The sequence below is a fragment of the Pipistrellus kuhlii genome, unplaced genomic scaffold (genome assembly GCF_014108245.1).
Source record: "Pipistrellus kuhlii isolate mPipKuh1 unplaced genomic scaffold, mPipKuh1.p scaffold_m20_p_7, whole genome shotgun sequence".
NCBI classification, from domain to species: Eukaryota; Metazoa; Chordata; class Mammalia; order Chiroptera; family Vespertilionidae; genus Pipistrellus; species Pipistrellus kuhlii.
In genome coordinates, this window is record NW_023425573.1 from 26,842,435 (window position 1) to 26,866,048 (window position 23,614).

The 23,614-nt window shown below is 45.0% G+C and overlaps 2 protein-coding genes across 2 annotated transcripts in view; both read left to right on the forward strand.

The window, feature by feature from the left end:
- The first annotated feature begins 4,328 nt into the window (after positions 1–4,328).
- UGT1A1 (UDP glucuronosyltransferase family 1 member A1) lies at positions 4,329–14,274 on the forward strand. The gene is made up of 5 exons (XM_036420967.2): positions 4,329–5,240; positions 9,904–10,035; positions 10,616–10,703; positions 10,981–11,200; positions 13,855–14,274. The coding sequence occupies exons 1-5, from the start codon at positions 4,377–4,379 to the stop codon at positions 14,150–14,152; spliced, it is 1,602 nt and encodes a 533-aa protein (XP_036276860.1). The 5' UTR covers positions 4,329–4,376; the 3' UTR covers positions 14,153–14,274.
- A 4,325-nt stretch (positions 14,275–18,599) lies between these two features.
- MROH2A (maestro heat like repeat family member 2A) overlaps positions 18,600–23,614 on the forward strand; it is a 41,273-nt gene continuing 36,258 nt past the window's right edge. Inside the window, exons 1-4 of the mRNA XM_036420975.2 lie at positions 18,600–18,681; positions 18,915–19,093; positions 21,509–21,640; positions 21,867–22,029. Of these exons, the coding sequence (XP_036276868.1) occupies positions 18,600–18,681; positions 18,915–19,093; positions 21,509–21,640; positions 21,867–22,029 (556 nt within the window). The remainder of the gene's footprint in view (positions 18,682–18,914; positions 19,094–21,508; positions 21,641–21,866; positions 22,030–23,614) is intronic.

The window sequence follows — 23,614 nt, forward strand, 5'->3', positions numbered from 1 at the left end:
AAATAAAAATCTCCTGAGATCTTTAGAAATAATCAAAGATGCTATTTTGACAAGTGCGCATAAAAGATTATGGCTATGCCCTATATTGGCAGTGTTGTTTACCATTCTTTTTCCACTTCACACTAGCACAAACTTTCTCCCAGGTCTTATAGAAACATTTCATTTGTGTTTAGTGGCTAAGGACTATTCTATTGCATAGATATACCAGGATGTATGTAACCACAACTGCTGAGTGGATCCACCTTTATTTAAAGAAAGAAAGCTGTCTTAGCTCATATTCCTGACTATCTCTGTGGGAAAGAGCTTTACAACTAATCAATGGTTGTCTCAGTTTGGGTTTCTCTGCAGTGATGATTCAGGCCAAATATTTTATTTAGGAATTGAAGGTGTGTGGGCAGTGGAATGGGGTGTGATGGTCACCAAGAAGCTGGCTCTCCTGTAGGTGACTGAGCTGAATCCCCCTGGTGGATGCTGGGAGCTAGCACACAAAATACACCCAACTTATCCTGGGGAGAAGCAAGGCCCTTGGGTATCTGAACACTTGCCTTGCCAGTGATAGGCTGTTCCCAAGTGGTTACTAATTTCCTGCACTTCCAGTCAGCATGGCGGCTCTGGGAGCCAGAGAGCCCCCAGCGAGGGAAATGCTGTGTGGTACTGGAGGGGGTTTGTGCACTAAAGAGAGAAGAACACAGGACACTGGGTGAGGCACTGCTGCTTTTTATTGCATGTGGTTTGAAATATTCCTAAATTGCATTCTGAGATGGTGTGAGAAAGCTAAGTTTCCACACTCTGCAAGAGAAAGCAATATCTTGCCAACAACAGCAACACATCAGTTTGTTAAGAGAAATGTGGACTCTTGTTTTAAATTTGCTCCTATTTTATCATTACTATGAAAAGTTGACTTTTTTACAAGCTTATGAGCCAGTTGTATTTCTGTTTTATCCCATTGCCTATTTTCCTCTGAGGGTATTACCCTGAGGGGTGGCTAAGAGAGCTTACTGCCCTACTGAGAATATTCTCTGCCATGTATGGGAAGTATTTTCTCCATTTAATTTTTTTTTTTTTGCCTTTAATTTTTTCCCACACCTCTGCTTGTTACTTTGCGTTATTTTCAGACATTTTAAACATATAAGCTTCACTTTGGAGCTGGGTGTCACAGGGATCCCCAAGCTGCTTTTGGAGCACAAGCTCTTCATATCAGCTCCCTCCCCACATCTAAGCACCCTGTGGTGACCCTTGAATTGGGTCCCAATCTTTCTAGGTCCTTTGGTCCACTCAGTGACCATCTTCTGGGCAAGATGCCCATGTTCTTTGCCCCCTTGTCTCTCTCAAGGACCCTGAGGTGCTCTGACCTCTCATGGGCTCCTCTGCACCTTCCTGTTCCTAGTCCCATGAGTAAGAGAAGCCACCTCTAGACACCTTAAGTAAGTAGGGGGTTCTTTTTGTAAGGAGATGGGGTTCCTAAGGACTCAAGTTCATGGCCAAGCACCCAAAAGAGCTGGGGTGATTGGAGCCTCTTATCTCCCTCTGTCCCTGCATGGTTTGAGTGACAGCTCTGCTCTTCCCCATTCTCTTGTCCTATTCTGCTCCTCCGTTCCCACCTCATTCACAGGGATTGTTCTTCTTGGAGGACAGGGACTTTCTTTCTGCCATCCAGAGACTAGACCTCAGGAAGGTGGCCCTTTGCATCCTCTTCTGACTCTCCTCCACATTTAAGTGGCGCCACCGCCCTATCACTTCCAGCTGGTCACCTGGGCCCATCCCCCCTTTTCCCAGACCCTGCCCCATTGTTCACCCGATCACTGTGCCACACTGGCCTGCCTGCTTTGCTCCTCATGCAGAGGGATGGACTTCCCAATCTCTGGAAGTTGGGTTAAGTGCCTAACACCCACAGAGCTAAATCAACTTCTGCTCACAGGCTGCCTATTACCCATCGGGGAGGGCCACATGAAGCGGGAGGCCAGCCACCTTTAAGACAGCCATGTGTTTCTGTGAGTCTAGGGACCCAACATCAGTCCCACAATGGGGGCATCTCACACAGGAGAGACCTGCGAACCTGACAGCCCTGCTGGTGGGCTTTGAAACTAGGGCAAGAGCTGTGTTAAGCCCCTGAAAACCAGTTCCATTCTTGGAGCACTGTCCTGCCCCCTGCAGAGTCACTTACTGGTGGCCAGGCCCTGAGGGCCATTTTTCTCCTTCACTCACAGAGACGGCCCTGCCTTGAGGAAAGTGATCATGTTGCTGCCCTCCAGAGTTGAATGAAAGGAAGGTGGGGCATTTATGACCTATTGTCACACTCCTCAGCATTCACATGGCCCTGCCACCCTAATCACTTGACCACTTCCAGCTGTTCACCTGGCCACACCTCCTCGTTTATGTCACCACTTATGGCTCTAAACCTCGTCCATATTCACTTGACCACTTGGGACTGGTCACCTGGGCCCTCCCCCTTGTTCCTGAGACCCTGCCCCCTTGTTCACCTGACCACTGAACAAAACTGGCTTGGCTGCTTTGCTCCTCACACAGAGGGGTGCACATCCCAATCTGTGGAAATTGGGTTAAATGCCTAACACGCACAGTTCCAGATCACATTCTGCTCACAGACTGCCTCCTACCCTGCGGGGAGGGCCAAAAGAAGGAGGATATTAGCCCCCTGTAAGACAGCCAGGTGTTTCTGTGAGTCTGGGGACTGAAAATTGGCGCCACCATGGGGGCATCTCACACAGGAGAGACCTGCAAACCTGACAGCCCTGCCTGTGGGCTTTGATACTGGGAGAGAGCTGTGTTAAGCCCCTAAAAACCAGTTCCATTCTGGGAGCACTGTCCTGCCCCTCCAAGTTACTTACCGGTGACCGGGCCCTGAGGGCCAGCTTTCTGCTTCATTCACAGTGAACAACCTGCCTTGAGGAAAGGGACCTGTTGATGATATCCAGAGTTGGACCAAAGGAAGGTGGGTAATTTGTAACTGCTTGTGGCACTCCTCAGCATTCACGAGGGCCCGTCACCCTAACCATTTGACCACTTCCAGTTGGCACCGATCTGTGTCACATGGTACATATAAATACATATTACTTCAATATTTTTGTTCATCTCTCACCTTTGCTTCAACAAGATCAGCAGGATTTCCCAAAGTATCTATCTTTCCCTGGCCCATGGGCCTGTGTGATGAGTATAATTTAAGTTTTATTTTATCTATATTAGCCTTCTATATACAGAGTTGTTCTCACTGTCTCTCCAAATGAATACAGATCTGTTCTGCAATGGGCCTTCTGTGACCACGTACTCAAGGAGCTCTCCTTTCCTGCCATTCTCTACCCCATCAGCATTCAACTCCTCCTTAGTTCTTTTTTCTCAACTCTTAATGTGTCTCTTTATCTGTTTAAATTGTTAATCTGTCGCTCTTGACAGAGGAGGCGAGAGACTCCTGTTTGGGGAATCTCTGCTACAGCCTCCAGGCCCAGCGGGGTGCTGGGCTCAATAAATCCTTTTGGATGTATGAATCAAAGATGATTGAACTGTGGAGCAGGACATTCTTAAAGGTTTCCATGGGCCAAAGGTGGGCTTGTGGGCCTCGCCAGCACAGCCAAGGGTTCAGTGAGCCTAAGGGAGAGCTGGTGGAGGATAAAGAAAAAGACAGACAAAGAGAATAAGCTGGGTCAAGGTGGTTCTTCTGTGTCTGACTGAGGCCACAGAACAGATCCAGACTGCAAGCTGATGGTTTATTTTATAGTCAGAGGTAAACAAGGTAACTTACAATGTTCTTGTGAGTTTCACTAGTTTTGGCAGCACTTGCTGCCCCTCCCACAAGCCCATAAGCTACGCCCGAAAGATCTAGAAAGCAGTCACAAGATCAAGATCAATTATGCTTGGAGGACTGTGCCCTCCAAGCTGGGACTTGTTTGCAACTTTGCCAACAGGTCAGTCCAAGGCTTAACCCTATAACTGCTCCCTACATGCTTGCAAAATCATTTTCTTTTCTTGTTGAAAACCAGTCAGCTTTCTCTTTCACTTCTGGAGAGGACTCTCCTTTTCACCGCATAGCATTTTTCCTCCCACAAAACACTGGCTACGTCTTGGGAAATACTCATTGAATGGGGTAAAAGGTGCTAGAGAGGCTTCACCTTCTCCGATCACTCCAGGATTTGATTTAAGAGGTTGATAAATAATTTCAGCCAGTTATAAAATGTTTGTCGCCTATTAAGAAACCATTTAATTGCTCAAATTAAATTTCCTGCTATCTTTCACTGACGACAGCTCTAGTCATGCAACAAAAAAATCAAACATTAACTGGCGGTATAGATTGGTTCTTGGAACCTGTGAGTGGGAGAGGACAAACCTCAGGCAAATACCAGTCTTGGTAGAATAGGCAGACCACAATGGCGGTAGGATCCCGGGGCCCACGTCCGCTTGTCCTGGGCCTGCTGCTGTGTGCGCTCAGCTTGGCTGTGTCCCAGGGTGGGAAGGTGTTGTTGGTCCCCATGGATGGCAGCCACTGGCTAAGCTTTAGCGGGGTCATCCAGCAGCTGCAGCAGAGGGGGCATGAAATTGTGGTCTTGGCGCCTGAAGCTTCGGTGCACATTAGAGAAGGAGCCTTTTACACCTTGAAGACCTACCCAGTGCCATTCCGAAGGGAGGACGTGGTAGCATCTTTTACTGAGCTTGGGCATAATGCCTTTGAGAAGCAGTCTTTCTTGCAGCGTCTGATCAAAGCTTACAAGAAGGTCAAAGAGGACTCGGCTCTGTTATTGTCGGGGTGCTCCCATCTACTGCACAACAAGGAGCTGATGACCTCCCTTGCCGAAAGCAGCTTCGATGTTGTGTTGACTGACCCTTTCCTTCCTTGTGGCCCTATTGTGGCTTGGTATCTGGCTCTGCCCGCTGTGTTCTTTTTGAATGCACTGCCGTGCAGTCTGGACTCTCAGGGTAGCCAGTGCCCCAACCCACCATCCTATGTGCCCAGAGCTCTGTCTTTTAACTCAGATCGCATGACCTTCCTGCAGCGGGTGAAGAACATGCTCATTGCCTTGACAGAGAACTTTATGTGCAACGTGGTTTATTCACCGTATGAGCAACTGGCTTCAGAAGTCCTTCAGCAAGATGTGACTGTCAAAGATCTTATGAGTTCTGCATCTATCTGGCTTTTCAGAATGGACTTTGTGAAGATTGCCCCCAGGCCCATCATGCCCAATATGGTTTTTATTGGTGGAATCAACTGCGCTAACACAAAACCATTATCCCAGGTGTGTAATTTGAGTGGGAACTTTACAGCCTATAAGCTCACAAGTACAATACTTTGGGTAGATGAACTTGCCACAGGTAGATCATTTGAGCATGCCTAGTTTCAAATGTCCTCTTGTCTTGACTTCTAACTTACAAGTTCCCTAGGTTGAGTTGTAATTTATATCTGTCTTTGGAGTCATTGTCTCGGGTTTTGCTTTGGATCTGAGGCTTTAGGAAACTATACCTGGGACACTTTATTCTGTGAGCTCCAGTGGACTGTCATCAATGAGAGGCAATAAGGGTTAAATGCCATATGCCCAGAGCACTGGGTTCAGGGCTCCTTGCAGAGAACAAAAGTGTGTAGGACTACCTGGCCTTTAATTGGGGCAGTGAGAACAGCTCAGTTGTGATACAGCATGACTGTGGAACAGCACGGCTGTGGAGTAGCTGAATAGTGTTATAGCTCAGTTAGGAAACAGCAGGGTGGCAAGGAGGACCTCGGGTAAGGCCCCTCTCTAGCTAGACAGTTCTCCTGTGCCCTCTGCTTTGTTCTGCTCTGTTGGCCTGCTCTGTTCTGGGAAGAATCTTGGGAAGGGGTTGAGGAAGAGACACAGTCTGCTTTTTCAATCTTTGGTGGAAAGGGAAAATGCATTTTCTGAGCCAGAGGGCAACTGACAAAGATAGAGAAGTCCTGTTCCCAGATTGGTCTGTCCTCATGCAAATGAGGAATCCAAAACCTTGCAGTTTGAATAATCCAAAAATCATAGTCCTGATTGGTCAGTATGAAGCTTCCCTGTAGGTGACGATGTTGATGAGGGGCATATACTTGTGCAGCTTCATTTGGACAGGGAAAGTCTCGGTTATATAGGTTGAATCAGCATTCCAGAAACACTGCAAGCAGGCAGTTCAGTGTGGGAGGCAGGCAGCTTAGTGCAGGTTTCTTCTTGAATCAAGGTTTGCATGAGAGGGCTGTGTTTAGAAACAGCTGCTAGGCTCTTGTAAATTTGAGCCCAGTTAGTCCCCTGAAGGCTTTTTCTCTAGGTATTGTCTTTCTTGGGGTCTACATACTTCCATTTCTCTAGAGCAGTGTTTCCCAAAGTGTGGTATGCGTACCCTCAGGGGTATGAGAAGAGTTGAGTTTTGTGGGGATATGCACTGCACCGTGCTTAGCTGTGCCTAATTCTACGTTCTCATGAGTGCGAGGGGTACTCAGCGTTACAAAAATTATAGAAAGGGTACACATATGTCAAAAGTTTGGGAAACACTGCTCTAGAGGATACTCTCTTATTCTCAATGATCTTGATAAAAGTCCTGAGTTTCAAGAGTAAAGATAAAGTCTTTGTTCATTAAAGAGAGTCCATAGGGAAAGTACAGTACAGCATTGGACATACCTTTGGAATGTCTGAAAGACAAAAGATGGTAGAACAGCAATGAGAACAAAGGAAGAGAATGCAAGAATTCCAAGATGTCATTCCCGTCCAAGATGAGGACAAGGGACTGTCTTCGCAGACATGTAGAGATTCAGAGATGATATTCATACATATATTTTGGGTCTGGGGAAAATAACTAAACAGAAAATCAGTAAGAATAGTGACTTGAAGATGGTGAAAAGAAGAAAGAGTGGTATTTGCACTTGAATTTGAATGAATAATGATAAAAGTGACATGTTTCTAACATGCTAAGTGCTTATAAGGGTTTTTACAAAACAAAAGACATTTTGAAAGGGAAAAATCTAATAAAAGCCTGGAACTATAAATACTAAATTCTCAGCCAAAGTAAGAAACTAGTTTAAAGGCCCCATTGATTGGTGACCCTGTTTTTATGGAAGGTGATCAAGGGTGAGGGAATCAAGGGTTATTTTCAGTTAACAAACACGTTGCTCCACTCTTTGGATATTCCAGAGTCTGTGAAATTGCAGCAAGCTTGAGGGGAAGTTTTGCCAACTACAAGGTGGACCTCGTACTTGGCAAAACCTATCAAAACCCATAAGAGCTGATCTAGAACAGACTTGGCCATGATAACACAATCTGTGTAGTTGGCCTTTGTGATCAATCAATGAACTTCCATGCCATTTAAACTCTTGGCAGTGGTGATATTTAACTTTGGGTGTTTATGACCCTACGTGTTCCATTAATGTAAGCACACCCGGCTGGCTGCAGAGTGAATGTGGGAGGGTTTGCAAGGAGGGATAAGGAGATTAGTATCTTTCTAGACAAGAGTGTTCTCACTCAGGAGTGAGGGTAATGGTTGCTTGGAGCTGAGCTGTATCTCCACAGGAATGAGGGCTGTGGCACATCTTGAAGGAAGAAGGACCTTGGAAAAAGCATCTTCAGGATGTTCTTGCTGCAAGACAAAAATACAGCCTGGTGGTGCAGAAGATGATGCTGGCCTCCTTGACTTTTCAGATGAGACCAGTGGAATAGGCTGAGACAAAGCTTTAGGAGCCAGAGGCCTGGAACAGAGTGTGGGGACTGGACATGGGTGTCCTTGGAGGAAGGCTGCTCAGTGTCTTTACTGGTCATGCTCTGAATCAAGCTTGGCAGGAGCCTTTGAACACTGAGTGTGCTGACCCCTGTCAGAAGTCTCCTACATCTCACATCCAGGGTACCCAATGTCCTGGTCTAACCAGCACCATTCAGGTTTTAACACCAGAAGTCCCATGCCTGAGGAAACCCCTCAGTTTTGGGAAAACCCTGCTATATTGCACAATCTCACGAATGCACTTGACAATTTTGGGAGACATATACTAGTAAAACCATTTGGATATTCTCAGGGTTTGATTAGATAACAAATAACCTACAGTTTGGTGGGGGAATTATCTTATTTATGCCTTGCTCTGTTTCTTCTAAGTAGATTTTCACTGTGAGTTCGGCATGTGTACCCTTTCCTGTATGTGGGTGCAGGTGTGTGTATGTTCATGTGTGAATTTGTGTGTGTTTGTTTGGTGAAAGCTGAAGTTGGCTTTGAAGGTTGGGCACAGGTCAATTTGAATGAAGGGTTGAATCTAGGGGCTTCCTTACTCTCTCTTTTTAAAAAAAAATATATTTTATTGATTTTTTTTAGAGAGGAAGAGAGAGATATAGAGAGTTAGAAACATTGATGAGAGAGAAACATTGATCAGCTGTCTCCTGCACACCTCATGCTGAGGATGTGCCCACAACCAAGGTACCTGCCCTTGACTGGAATCAAACCTGGAATTTTTCAGTCTGCAGGCTGATGCTCTATCCTCTGAGCCAAACCTGTTTCGGCAATGGGCACCATTCTTATCTCATTAATTTTGCAGTTCTTCTGACTATTGTGTTCTTTCAGAGCTTTTGTTTGACACCCATCTCTAAAATCTGTTCCATACTATTTCAGGGATAGGTCTTTAATAGGTCATAATTTAATTTGTCATCAGTTTACTAGTAGGGAACTTCTGCTATCGCTGTACCTCACTCCTATACACAGAGACAGTTTCCTCTCCTGGAGACAGTGGAGGGACTTTCTGGTGTGTCCTTCCTTTGTTGACAGTGAAGGACACATTGCTAAGGAATAAGCTTTTGGAACAAGACATGAGCAGTCAATGAGAGTCCTTGGCTGGGTGGGTTGGGACTCAGTGCGCCACGGTGGCTTTGGTAACCAAGGTTGACTCCTATGCCCTAGCTGTTTTTTGAACTGCACAGAAGGGGCTCAGATCACTGGTGCGCAATTGGTCAGGGTTCCCGTCCCTCACTTTGTATCTCTCAGACTTATGGAGGAGCTTATAGCAAAGACAGAGTCCAACATATTTCTGCATATTCTTCTTGCTAAAGCAGGAAAGTTGATTTGCACTCTTTAGAGAGCTCTTTTCCAGGAAAGGTTGAAAAATGCAAGGCTGATTGGTTACATTTCAGAACTGAATTGACATGAATATGATATTTAATCATCCAAATGACTGGCTGCCATGTGGAAAACACTGCTATAGGCTGTGGAGGAAGCAAGCATTGCTAAAGGTTGTCTTCTCTGTGTTTTTCCTTGTAAGCCTAATCCTTAACACTCTTTACCTTTGTGCCTTCACTTTATTCATTCTTTTTCCATACAAAGAATATTTCAGAAGCCTTGAAAAACAATACAGATACATTACTATATACTTTCTTAAAGGGGAAGTGAAGGAATTTTAGAGTCCACAGAAGCTCTCTGAATCCTCTTTGAGTAGCTTTCCTCTCCCACAGTGTTTCTGTTCACAGCTGAAAGGCTCTCTCCTCTTGCTGTGATGCCCACTTAGCCACCTGTCTTCATTCCTGCTCTCTCCTTCTGCTCCCTTCCCCAAAGCCTGCTCTCTCTCCCAAACTTCCCAGCTGCCCAAAATCCTGGGGAGGTGAATGGGGTACTGTCTCCAGTGGTTTTCTTTTTGGAAAATTAGCTCATTACTTGGGTTCTACCTCTCCAAGAACCCAAGAGGCACTGAAACCTGTGATGAGCAGGAAGCTTCTATCCTTTGAAAGGGAGTCAAGCAAGAAGAGGAGTTGTACCACACACTATTACTCTCTCTCTCTCTCTCTCTCTCTCTCTCTCTCTCTCTCTCTCTCTCACACACACACACACACACACACACACACACCCAACTTTCATCACATTCTTAGGAGAAAGATATCCAAGTCACACCTTAATGTTACCCAAAGAATACTAGAAAACATTAACTGGGAATATCTCTTTTGGATGCAGGAGTTTGAAGCCTATGTAAATGCCTCTGGAGAACATGGAATTGTGGTTTTCTCTTTGGGCTCAATGGTCTCAGATATTCCAGAGAAGAAAGCCATGGAAATTGCTGATGCTTTGGGCAAAATACCTCAGACAGTAAGGAGATGCTAATCTTTTCTAGCTTCATAAGAGCTGTGACCCCAGGCCTCCAGTTCTGAATTAATTCTCTGAGTTGGACTTTAGACTTGGATTTCCTCTGCCACTTTCCAATTGTGAATCCCAAGTTGTTCTTCTTTTTTGCAATTGCACTTTTAACTACTATGTTTAAGTCCACTTGTCATGGTCCACTTTGCTTGGATGTTGCATTTTCTCTAAGAGACTCGAGGAAATCTATTTTAATAATAAAATAAATAGGATATTGTTTCTTCATATTAAAAAAGAATATTTAATCTAATAGCTGTTAGGACAATGGTGTATAATTATAGTTCTGCATCCACTCATTTATTAAGTAGATTGTCCCTTGGAGTGCAGAAAAAGTGCAAAAATCATAAATATATAGTGTGATGATTTTTCACAAATTTACAAAATGTTACTAGCCCCAGAGCCTTCTTAGTCACTACCTGCCTCACCCCCCAATCTGGTCAGGCTCTTTCTGAAGACTCTACTTTCTAGCTACTATAGCAGTGTTTATAAAAAAATCATATTCTGGTCTTTCAACCCTCTTCTCGTCTGTAAGGTGCTGTGGCGCTACACTGGGACTCGACCATCGAATCTGGCGAAGAATACAATCCTGGTCAAGTGGCTGCCCCAAAATGATCTGCTGGGTATGTGGAGAGGTTTTGATGTGTAGGTCAAACCAAGGTTAAATTAAGAAAGTGGCTTAGGCTCGGGTGTTCTAAAGGATTTTTTTTAGCTGGAAAATGTTATGGCCACCATATTCCACACTGCTTTTTACCCAGCAGGGCATCTCAGCCACATTGTCTTCTGAAAACTTCTATAAGGGACACTGTTCATAGCACTAAGTGCATCTACAATCTAGTGATGCCAGAATGTGACACTCAGAGACTTGAACCCTGGCATTCTGCCCTTTTTGCTTCCCAGGTCACCCGAAGACTCGTGCCTTTATCACACATTCTGGCTCCCATGGTATCTATGAAGGAATATGCAACGGGGTTCCGATGGTGATGCTGCCCCTGTTCGGCGATCAGATGGACAATGCAAAGCGCATGGAGTCCCGGGGAGCAGGAGTGTCCCTGAACGTCCTGGAAATGACTTCTGCAGACTTAGAGAATGCCCTCAAAACTGTCATCAATGACAAGAGGTAAGAGAGAAGGCACAGAGGACTACTGCTTGTGTTTTTCCCATTCCATTCACGATAATTATTCAAACAAATCCATGAAAATCTATTTATAAGTAAGGTCATTTGAGATTGTTATTAATTTTATAAAAGCATTCTTGATTCCTATAGAATCATGGGAATGATTTTAAATATTATTTTCCCTCATAAATTTAAAACTTAATTTAAAAATAATGTCACCATAATAGATGCCTGATCTATAAGTTCTTGGTAAAGAGAGAAATATTCCATTATTGGAAGCATCATGTCCATAAAATAAAAACAAACCAGGTGCTTCAAAGTACAGCTTTTTCAGCATTGAAATCTGTGAGAAATTGTGTCCATGGGGATTTATGAATGGAGGCTCATGTGAAATCACTTATAATAAAAGGCAAATAATAAAAAATGAAGACACATTTGCTCAAAGATGATTCAAAAGGCAAAAGCCATCAGATCAAATGGTCTCTACATGAAATTTATGGTATGGCTGTTAAGCTCCCTAGCGTTAGGCTGAGTAAAACCTGATGGGAATAAGTGATGCCCAGAGGTAGATTTCATCCAACAGTTAATAATGTGTGTGCAACTACATTTCTGCATGTGTGAATGCATTCATGCGTGTGTGTGTGTGCATGCCTGCTTATGAGAGTGTCAAGAACTTTCACCAGTAATTGCTTCATTTTAGAAAAGACATCAGGCAAGAGGGCAGATGTGAAAGATAGGAGGAAATCGAACACACACACTGAACCTGGACAAGGGATAAAGGGATGTGTGTGTGTGTGTGTGTGTGTGTGTGTGTGTGAGAGAGAGAAAGAGAGAGAGAGAGAGAGAGAGAGAGAGAGAGAGAGAGAGAGAGAGAGAGAGGGAGTAATGCTAGTGGGTAAAAAAGAACCACAGGGCAAAGTGCCCAGTTGGGTCACAACTTACCCAGAGCAGTGTGGTTGGCATCCCTTCATTCCAATTGGCTGCTTCTGGAAGCCTGGCTTGTCATGGTCACACCGTGCTACTCACACATCAGTACAATTAAGACCCAACTTCTCTCCACATGCTCATGAAATTTATTTTCTATGTTCACACTATCGATATAATTTTGATCTTTTGTTCAATGGTATAGATAGCTACTTGAAACCTAAAAATGACTTGGTAGCAATTCCTTAGCACATTATTGTTTTTTCAAAACACTAATCCGTTAGATCAAGTTATTAATTATCTTTATCTATTCATTGTTGAGCCATGTATCTGGTTGTGAATCTCTATACTTCCAACACTTTAAGCTTAGAGGGTACTTACATGATATTAAAAAAATTGGAAAAAGTTTAAAGAGCAGATTATGCAACCAGGCCATAACAGATGCTCAATAAATCTTGAATGAATTAATGAAAGTTCAAGGAAATCTGTCCTGCTTAAGAGAAATTTTATATACAAGAAAGATGTTTAACCAAATTTATGGCACAATATTAATAGTACATTGTTAGAGGCCCGGTACTTGAAATTCATGCAAGGGGGCAGGTGGGAGTCCTCTTAACCCAGTTTGCATCCTCTCAAATCTGGGACCCCTTAGGGATGTCCGGTTGCCTGTTTAGGCCTGATTAGGCCTAAACTGGCAGTTGGACATCTCTCTCACAATCAGGGATCACTGGCTCCTAACTGCTCACCTGCTTGCCTGCCTGCCTGATTGCCCTTAACTGCCTCCACCTGCTGCCCTGGTCACCCCCAACTGCTCCTGCTGCTGGCCTGTTCAGCCCCAACTTCCCCCTTTGCTGGCCTAGTCACCCCTAACTGCCTCCTCCTGCTGGCCTGGTCACCCCTTTTGCACCCCTGCTATCCTGGTTGCTCTCAACTGCCCCTCCCACTGCCCCCCCCCCCCCCAGCCTTGTCACCCCACACAGCCTGCTGTTTAGTTGTTTGGTTGTCCCTCACTAACTTCTCTGCCTGCCTGGTTGCCCCACGCAGCCCACTGCTTAATCCTTTAGTCGTCCCTCACTAATTCCCTGCCACTCTTGTTGCACCACAAAGCCTGCTGCTCAGTCGTTTGTATTTCCCTCACTAACCTCCTGCCGGCCTGGTCTCCCCACACAGCCTGTTCAGTGATCCCTTCAGTTGTTTTGGTTGCCATGGTTGCTTATGCATATATATATATATATATATATATATATATATATATGCACTAGAGGCCCATTGCAGGAAGATTCCTGCAAAAATAGCGCTTCTTTGGGCCTATTCCTGCAAGAATATGGCTTCCTGTGGCCTGAGTGAAGCAGAAAAGGGAACAAAGCCGCCTCCCCCCTACACTTTTCCTCCTGCAATTTACCTCCACCTGCTGCCCCATACTTTCTGCTTTTCACTGTCCCTCCCTCTTCCTTGTATACTGTCTTCAGTCTTCGCTCATGCCTGCATATGCAAATTAACCAACATATTTGTTGGGTTAATTTGCATACCTGCTCTTATTGACTGGTGGGCATAGCGGAGTGATGGTTAATTTGCATGTCTCTCCTTTATTATTGTAGATAGATACATTTTTGCTATCAAGTTTGAACAAAACAGGTAGTGTTTCTCATTGGAAGCAAGCATGCAAGTATAGAGGGAGGTTAGTTCACTGCCTTCAATGTTCCAGGCATTAACAGGACTGCCTTTGTGTTTAGCTATAAGGAAAACATCATGCACCTCTCCAGCCTCCACAAGGACCGCCCCATTGAACCACTGGACCTGGCTGTGTTCTGGGTGGAGTTCGTGATGAGGCACAAGGGAGCCCTGCATCTGCGCCCGGCGGCCCACTTCCTCACCTGGTACCAGTACTATTCGTTGGACGTGATTGGCTTCCTCTTGGCCATTGTGCTGGGAGTTGCCTTTGTTGTCTATAAATGCTGTGCCTTTGGCTGCCACAAGTGCTTTGGGAAGAAAAAGCAAGTTAAAAAATCTAACAAATCCAAGGCACACTGAGAAATGGGTGAAAAATGAGGTGACCTAAATTTGTAGTCTGTGTTAAATGCATGTTATGCTCATTGAAGACATACTTTACTGTAAGTTAGACATCCCAGAGTGTGTGTGTGTGTTTTTTTTAATAAAAATAATTTAATTGCTAGTCACACTGGTAGTTAGGAAAAATGTTTTCAGCCCCCTTCAAACCTTTAATCTGGACTTTATTTGCTACTTTTAAAGGACTTGCCAGGTTGGACAGGTCCCTCCTTCACACTGCATTACTCTTCTTACTCAGAAATGGGGCCTGTTTGGGAACTATTGCTGTCCCTGTCTCTGATGACAGTTCTAACATCATCTGCCTTCTAGACTGTTGTGATCAATTCCTTCAGTAATAATGGCAGGTCCTAATCTATTCCTATACTTCACAGATATCACTTTGCTTCTTTAAAGAAGGAAACAGTTATTCCTTTAGAGTAGGGGTGTCGAACTCAATCAGAGAAGGGGCCAAAATCTAAAATCCAGCCTAAATCGCGGGCCGAATGGTTTACTGAACAGTCATAAACTGTCATTGTGATGGAAACGCAGCGGAGTGCAGTGATGACAGTGCGGTGCGGGCTACATTGCAAGGCCTGGCGGGACAGATTTGGCCCTCGGGCCTTGTGTTTGACACATGTGCTTTAGAGCCTAGTGCCTTGCACTTGAATGAATGAATGACACAGAGCCCGTGGAGAACAAAGTATGATTTCTTTCTTTGGGGGAAAAGAGTGATGTATGAAACTGGTGGGTGATGTGTATGAAAGGACAACCATTGCTTATGCCAAATGGATCCGAATTTGATAGAAGCCCAAAGTGTAATATCTGGCTAGTATATTTTTCTCTGATGTATGTTTCCTACAACTAAAAACATATAAATAAATTTATATAAATTATATTTCTTAGATATTTTTCTTTTCATTGATTTTGCTTTTATTTATTGTTAAATTACATATTCCAATTACAAAAGTAATGTATGATTATGTATGTTTAAATTTGAAAAATGCAGAGTGGTACCCATACACACACAAAAAAATAAAAAACTCCTGAGATTCTCAGAAATAATCAAAGTTGCTATTTTGGCAAGTGCGCATAAAAGATCACAGCTATGCTCCATATTGGCAGTGTTATTTACCATTCTTTTTCCACTTCACACTAGCACAAACTTTCTCCCAGGTCTTATAGAAACATTTCATTTGTGTTTAGTGGCTAAGGACTATTCTATTGCATAGATATACCAGGATGTATGTAACCACAACTGCTGAGTGGATCCACCTTTATTTAAAAAAAGAAAGCTGTCTTAGCTCATATTCCTGACTATCTCTGTGGGAAAGAGCTTTACAACTAATCAATGGTTGTCTCAGTTTGGGTTTCTCTGCAGTGATGATTCAGGCCAAGTATTTTCTTTAGGAATTGAAGGTGCGTGGGCAATGGGATAGGGTGTGATGGCCCCAAGAAACTGGCTCTCCTGTGGGTGACTGAGCTGAATCCCCCAGGTGGATGCTGGGAGTTAGCACACAAAATGCACCCAACTTATCCAGGCCCTTGGGTATCTGAACACTTGCCTTGCCAGTGATAGGCTGCTCCCAAGTGGTTACTAATTTCCTGCACTTCCAGTCAGCATGGCAGCTCTGGAATCCAGGGAGCTCCCAGGGAGGGAAATGTTGTGTGGTACTGGGGAGGGTTTGTGCACTAAAGAGAGAAGAACACAGGACACTGGGTGAGGCACTGCTGCTTTTTATTGCACGTGGTTTGAAATATTCTTAAATTGCATTCTGAGATGGTGTGAGAAAGCTAGGTTCCCACACGCTGCAAGAGAAAGCAATATCTTGCCAACAACAACAACACATCAGTTTGTTAAGAGAAATGTGGGCTCTTGTTTTAAATTTGCTCCTATTTTATCATTACTATGAAAAGTTGACTTTTTTACAAGCTTATGAGCCAGTTGTATTTCTGTTTTATCCCATTGCCTATTTTCCTCTGAGGGTATTACCCTGAGGGGTGGCTAAGAGAGCTTACTGCCCTACTGAGAATATTCTCTGCCATGTATGGGAAGTATTTTCTCCATTTAATTTTTTTTTTTTTTTTTGCCTTTAATTTTTTCCCACACCTCTGCTTGTTACTTTGTGTTATTTTCAGACATTTTAAACATATAAGCTTCATGTTGGAGCTGGGTGTCACAGGGATCCCCAAGCTGCTTTTGGAGCACAAGCTCTTCATACCAGCTCCCTCCCCACATCTAAGCACCCTGTGGTGACCCTTGAATTGGGTCCCAATCTTTCTAGGCCCTTTGGTCCACTCAGTGACCATCTTCTGGGCAAGATGCCCATGTTCTGTGCCCCCTTGTCTCTCTCAGGGACCCTGAGGTGCTCTGACCTCTCATGGGCTCTTCTGCACCTTCCTGTTCCTAGTCCCATGAATAAGAGAAGCCACCTCTAGACACCTTAAGTAAGAGAGGGGTCTTTTTGTAAGGAGATGGGGTTCCTAAGGACTCAAGTTCATGGCCAAACACCCAAAAAAGCTGGGATGATTGGAGCCTCTCTTATCTCCTTCTGTCCCTGCATGGTCTGAGTGACTGCTTTGCTCTTCCCCATTCTCTTGTCCTATTCTGCTCCTCCGTTCCCACCTCATTCACAGGGATTGCTCTTCCTGGAGGACAGGGACTTTCTTGCTGCCATCCAGAGTCTAGTCAATATTGTTCCAAAGGGCAGACCAAGGAACAATGCATACTTTTTACGGGATGGTATGCTTGGCACTATAGAGAGGAAGCTCATCTTCTAAAAACCCAGAGTCAGTAAAGTAGAAATGGGTTAATGAGGGTAATGAGCTTCCTGGTATCAGAGGTGTCCAAGCAGAGGCTGAGGAACTCACTTCCTCTTGGCAGGGTGGGCAAACATTGTAATTTTAACTGAGCACCAAGGCCCAGGTGGCTGTGAGTCTTGCCCTGTAATGCACGAAAGGCTTCTGAGGCCAATATTTCATTGCTCAAACTGGTGGTCTGGACTTTCTCACAGCTGCAAGTGGCAGAGAAATCCTTTGGGCCCCATTTTTGGTTTAAGGACACAAGGTTCCTGCCTTCCTTGAGATTCTTTATCGTCTAAGTATTCTGCCAGTGGAAAGACCCTTCCTCATTTTGCAAGTCACCCAATCCTCAGGGAGGAGTCCTTTTCCCGGGACTGTCTGTCACCCACCTCTCCTCCAGCTGCCCCGACCACACCTATCTACCCTGGCTCTCTATGACAGTATCCCCAGGTTACTAGGCTGTGAAGCACCTCCCTCCCACCATTTTCCTCTTCCATACTTCACCAGACATGTGGGTAATGTTTAAACAGCATGATGCAAAGGTTTTCTCACAGGATCTGTGCACTCTTCAAAGTCCTCAGTTGACAGAGACTCAGGGAGGCAGTTGGAGCTCAAAGTTCCAAGGGTCTGGCACCTAACGGTGATGATTCTAATGAAGCCCTCCACCCGCCAGGAGACCTGGTCCTCATCTGTGTTACCACTGAGGATCCCAACTGTCTCTCGTTTTGACAACTGATCCTGCCATTGTCCAAGTCACCATTGATGTATATTAGGCAAAGAACAGAGCTTCTTCTTCTTGCGTTGTATTTTTGTTCCATCTTGGAGAGAGTTTGGAGTAAAGGTCAGTACTGAGGTCTCAGAGTAGATCTTTAAAGGATTCCTAGAAGAAAGGGAACAGGATGGTGATGGGCCTTAGGATGGAGTTTGAGACTGAGGAACTTGGGAACAGGAGAAGAAAAGACCTGGGAGTTTTGAATCTTCCATCTTGACATCTGTGTTGATGTTTGTCAACTCTTAAGAAGCTGCCGTGTGAGAGCCTTTGAAAGAACTGTGAAACTTGCTGAGGTGGATTTCTAATTCATCTTTTATTTTCAGGTCTTCCTCTCTGCTTAATAAATATTATTTATTTCTGTGTAACACATTATCATAAACTTAGTGGCTTAAAACAACACGCATTTATTATTTCGTAGTTTCTGTGGGTCAAAGTCTGGGCATGTCTTAGCCAAGTCTTTTGCTCTGGGGTCTCATAGGCTGCACTCAAGGTGTCAGATCCCTGCATGATCTACAAGCTCATATGACTGCTAGAAGAATCCAGGTTCTTGTGGTTGTGGTACTGAGGCTCTCAGTTCCTTGCCACATGGCCTCCTCCGTCAGCAGTTCATATCATGGCTGTTACCCTTCAAGGCTGGCAGGAGAATTTCTTTCTTCAATCTGCTAAGACTAACATGATCATGAGAGTGGCTTCCCATTATTTTTGCCACACACTATTGTTTAGAAACAAATCATGGAGTCTGCTCACCCTAAAGGGGAAGGGATTATTTAAGGTGTGACTCATTGGAGGTCATTTTAGACTGTGTCGACACACCAAGTATTTTAAAAAATCTTTTTTATGTCAAAAGAGCCTGAGAAAGAGATGGCAGAATCAGCAATAGACTCAAATGAGGACCTGTCAGAAGAAACAGAGGACCTGGAACCTCTGGAACCAGATGATGGTGGTAAGAAAATCACCCATATCCTTGCATTACTGTCTGATCTTGGCCACTAACTCCTTGAGGGCAAGTCCGAGCTGAGGTCTAAATATCTCCATCCACTCTGTGGACAGGAATGTCCCTGTTCAATCATACCACAGGTGCAGCTAAGGCTGTGCAGGTGTTGAGGGGGCTGGGGCACAGGGAGCACCTTCTGTAATGGTGACCTCAGCACCAATCCTGTGCCATCTCTGTCTCAGGGACTTTCCAACAAGTCACAAACCTCCTCAACATCATAGACAGCGAATCAAAGATGGATGCTTCTGGGGCAGGTCCTGACATGCGGAAGACACTGGCCTCGGTGATAATTACGGAGAAGGCCACCACCAAGCCCTGTATGGTGATGAATGCTCTCATCCGCTGCCTACAGGTGCCAGAGGTAGGGCGTCCTGCACCCTCAGCCACTCCTCTGAGCTCAGCCACTGCGGCTTCTTGTGTGTCCATCTACCACTCAGCACACGTACTGACTGTCAAAGGTGCAGGGCTAGGTGCCGGGGTATGGAAATGGGCTGGTCTGTGGAGTTCTAGTTTCTTGAGGACCTAATGGAGACTGTGGCTATGCCAATTTTTAAAAGCTCTTCCATATTCTGACACAATGGGGTTGGGAGCATCATTTTAGAGCTGGAGCAATGGGGTTGGGAGCATCATTCTAGAGCTGGAGCAAAGCTGGTGGATATAGGAGAGCAAAGACACAGCAGACCCAGAGCACAGGGATGTTGAGTCATACCATTGCCTAGACCAGTGGTTGGCAAATTGTGGCTAGCTTAACCCAAGGCAAATGTACACCCCCTTTAAAGCATGACAAAGGACTTTTTGAACTCATCCTTAACTTGTTTCCCTTTACTCATCTAGAGAAGTTCCAGACCAGACTCTCAGAAGTTTCTTCTACCCTTAAGAACACATCCTTGGAATCAGTAGAATTTAGTAATGTAGGGATTCAGAACAAGTCACACCTGGGGCTGCTATGGTATATGGATTGTTTTGAGCTAAAGACAACCAAGACCCTGCAAGAGAAACTTCTGCACACACACACACTCCTTAACTACCTAGAGCAGTGGCTGGCAAACCTCGGCTCGTGAGCCACATGCGGCTCTTTGGGCCCTTGAGTGTGGCTCTTCCACAAAATACCACAGCGTGAGGGTGTCTATTTTGAAGAAGTGGCATTAGAAGAAGTTTAAGTTTAAAAAATTTGGCTCGCAAAAGAAATCTCAATTGTTGTACTGTTGATATTTGGCTCTGTTGACTAATGAGTTTGCCGACCACTGGCCTAGACAGTCCAAGATAAAGGCACCGAGAACTCCCAAGTGGCTGGCAGGCAGCACCACACACTAAAAGGCCCCTGAGTGCCTATTTTATGCCAGTTTTCAAGTTTTGAACAATTTTTCTCTTGTGCCCATAAATATTTTCCAGGGATTAATCTTGATCGCAGGAAAGACTGTTCTTATTACAATTTGCCTGCCATTTATGTAGGTTCATCAAGAGTGATTTATAGCTGAAACTGGTTTGGCTCAGTGGTAGAGTGTCGGTCTGTGGACTGAAGGGTCCTGGTTTCGATTCCGGTCAAGGGCATGTACATTGGTTGCGGGCACATCCCCAGTAGGGGGTGTGCAGGAGGCAGCTGGTCGATGTTTCTCTCTCATCGACGTTTCTAGCTCTCTATCCCTCTCTCTTCCTCTCTGTAAAAAATCAATAAAACATAAAAAAATAAATTAAAAAAACTCAACTGCTGACCCACAGCTGATTGGGCTTCTTTAGTCTTAAAAAAAAAAAAAAAAAGAGTGATATATATATATATATATATATATATATATATATATGCCTTCTAAATTCACTTTGAAAATCCAGAGCAATTATTCTCAACAAATGGGGTGCAATACTGCCCCCAAATGGTAAAACTGGTTCTTAAAGGTTCTTAAAGGGGAGCGGAGAAAATCTTACTTTTTAATATATAAAGCACAGAACTGTATACAGCCATAAACAGGTACAGACTATATGTGTGGTATTAAGGTTTCGTTAGGGCTGATTAGGGAAGAAATGTCTAAGAAGACTCATTAGGAAGCAATAAGGACCAGTTGTGAATCCCTGAGCCTTGTGGTACTGAACAGCAATGGCCACAAGGAATCTGGCTGATGTTTTACTAGCTTCTCTGACTTACTAAACCAAGACTAGAAAAACAAGACCAACACTCTCTATATCGATTTCACTAGTAGAACATATACATTTGGGTGAATTCCTCTCTCCTTGAGGTCCCCAAATTTGCTAAGATGTCTGGTCTGTTGGAAAGTGGTCTTCTTACTGTCTGGAGGAGAAAGCCATCTGCAGCAATGGCCCATATACAGAGTCATCTCTCATTTCTTGATAGTGGCTCATTGTACCTGAATAAATGAGAGTCATTCTCAAATTCAGCTCCCCAGGTGTGGTCTGGGTTACAACCTCTTTGTGCAATTCTATAATTTATAACAGTGATAAGTGCTGTCCAGGAATCAAAATAGAGACAGAGGAACATTCCCTGATCTGAAGCACTCCCTCACTATGGCAAAGGGCAGAGCAAACCCAACTTCTTGGACTCTCAATTGGGTCAGTGCCAGGTCTTGAGGATCTGGTGTGCTGAGTGTTTGACATCTGCCTTGCTGAGCATGCCAGACTGAACACGGAAGAGGGAACCATTTGTAGGCCACACTGGTGTGGCCAGTTGGAGGAGGAGTTTGATGGAGGAGGGAAGGGCAGGTGATGGAGATGGAGGAGTAGGGGTCTGAGGTTTGGGATTTTCCTGCCTGCCATGCTTGTTCCCCAGATCTCCACCCAGCGGAAAGTCAACATTTATAACATCCTGCAGGAGATCATTCAGCAGGAGGGGGAGCTGGAGGAGCAGTGTGTCCACAGGCTGGTGACCATTGCCTCCAAGGAGATGCGGGAGATCCTGGAGGTAGTGGAACTCTGGGCTTCATTGGTATCCTGTGTCTCTGGCAACCTAGGGTGGGGCTGTTGGTGGGTATGGCCTATGACAACCAAGGCTCTTGTCCAACCACCTCATAAGGCAAGAACAGGCTGAGCCCAAGGGGGCCCAGTGGGGCTGGAGAAGGCATGGGACTGGAGGGTTTTATGAGGATCCAGTGGTGGTCACACCACATGTCCCTCTCTGGTCCCCTCAGGTGGAGGGTTACATGAAGGCAGAGGTGGCCAGTGACACCCTGGTAGCTTTGTCACGGAACCATTTCAGTGTGGTCATGTACGAGATGCAACACCGTCTCAAGCCCCTTGAGCTCACAGAAGAGTTTGTCATTATCACCTTGGCGAAGCTGGCCAACGGCAATGGTAGGGTGTGGAGGCCCTTAGCCCAGTTCATGGCCCCTTCGAGCTAACCCAGCACTTCCTCCTAGTCTCTGTCCCATCCTCCCACCCCATTTCTTTCTTTTCTTCTCTTTTCCTGGAATTCCTTCTTTTCATCTCCATGGATCTCTTAACTGTCAAGATTCTCTCTGTGTCTCTGCCTCACATTTTGATCTGTATTTCTCCATCCTTCCATCTCCTCCAAATCTCTGTCCTCTTCATCTGAGGCTGTATTCTTCTCTGTCTTCTCATCTCCCTCTCTCATTTTATTTCCCTTCTCTCTCATTCCCTTTCTCTTCATTCCACAAAAGAGGTATTGAGTCCATGCAGGCATTGCAGTGGGTGCTGGGCCACAACAGGGAATAAAACATGCACAGTCTCTACCCTCGTAAAGGACCATAAACAAGTAAACAAGAAAATAAGTGATCTTAATAAGAGCTGAGGGTGTGAAGAGGACAACCAGGTGGCTGCTTGAAATCAGGATGAGGGAGAGGACTTCATCTCTGTAGGTCCTCATTGAGACAGTTATATTTCAGCTGTGACCTAAAGGATGAGATGATGATATCTGTGTGAAGAATGGGGTGCACTAAGGCATTATGTGCAAAGATCCTGAGGCAGGAAAAAGCTTGGCTTCTCTGAAGAGCTAAGAGGTCAGTGTGTCTGGAGTTACAGAGCCAGGGGAGATGGTGTAAGATGAGGTTGGAAAGTTAGGCAGGCCGAGTGGGTGATGAGTCTTAATTGTATTTGAGGGCAATAGAAAGCTACTGAGGGATTTCAAGGCTGTAGAATTGCATGATGAAACTTAGCTGTTGTGTGGATGGAGACAGGAGATGTGTGAAGGTGTGATGATGGTGGCTTGGGTTGGAGTGCATTTAGTGAGCAGTGAACAGACTGAAGGTATGAATGGGGCTTGGGCATGAATCTGTAAGTTGTGTGTAGGAGGCAAAGAGGAAGCAAGAATGACTCCCACATTTCAGGTTTGAGCAACAGGATACATGGTTGTTAATGTCCTGAGATGGGAAAGATGGAAAGAGAGAGAACTTGGGGGCTCAGAAAGAATCTCATTTGTATGTAATGATCCTTTGTGAGATGTCCAAGTGGAGAGGTCATCTGGGGAGCTGATATGTGGTTTCTGAGTTCAGAGGGCAGGTCTGGGCTTACCCTTCCTACCAGGGGACCTCAGAATGTAGGTGGTGTTCAAAGCCTCTGACCCCAAGGGCATGAAAGTGGAGAGAGAAGAGAAGAGAAGAGAAGAGAGAAGCCTCAGCATTAAGAAGGCTTAGGAGGGATTGTAAGAACAGGGAGGAAGGTTAGGATAGTGTAGTGTAGTGGGCCTTTCAAAGAGAACAGTGATTCAGAAATGCCCAGGGCCGATTGTGTCCCATCTTGCTGAAGGATCCAGTAAGATGAGGCTGGAGAAGGCTGCTTGGCCAAGAAGAGTTTCATGGTGTGCTGGGGATGGAGCCTGGGCAGGCTGGAGAGAGGTGGGAGGGGTGAAGACAAGGAGGATCAGTCACTTGCTGTGAGATGACAGCTGGAGAGGTTCAGGGGCAAGGGAGGGCCTAGACCT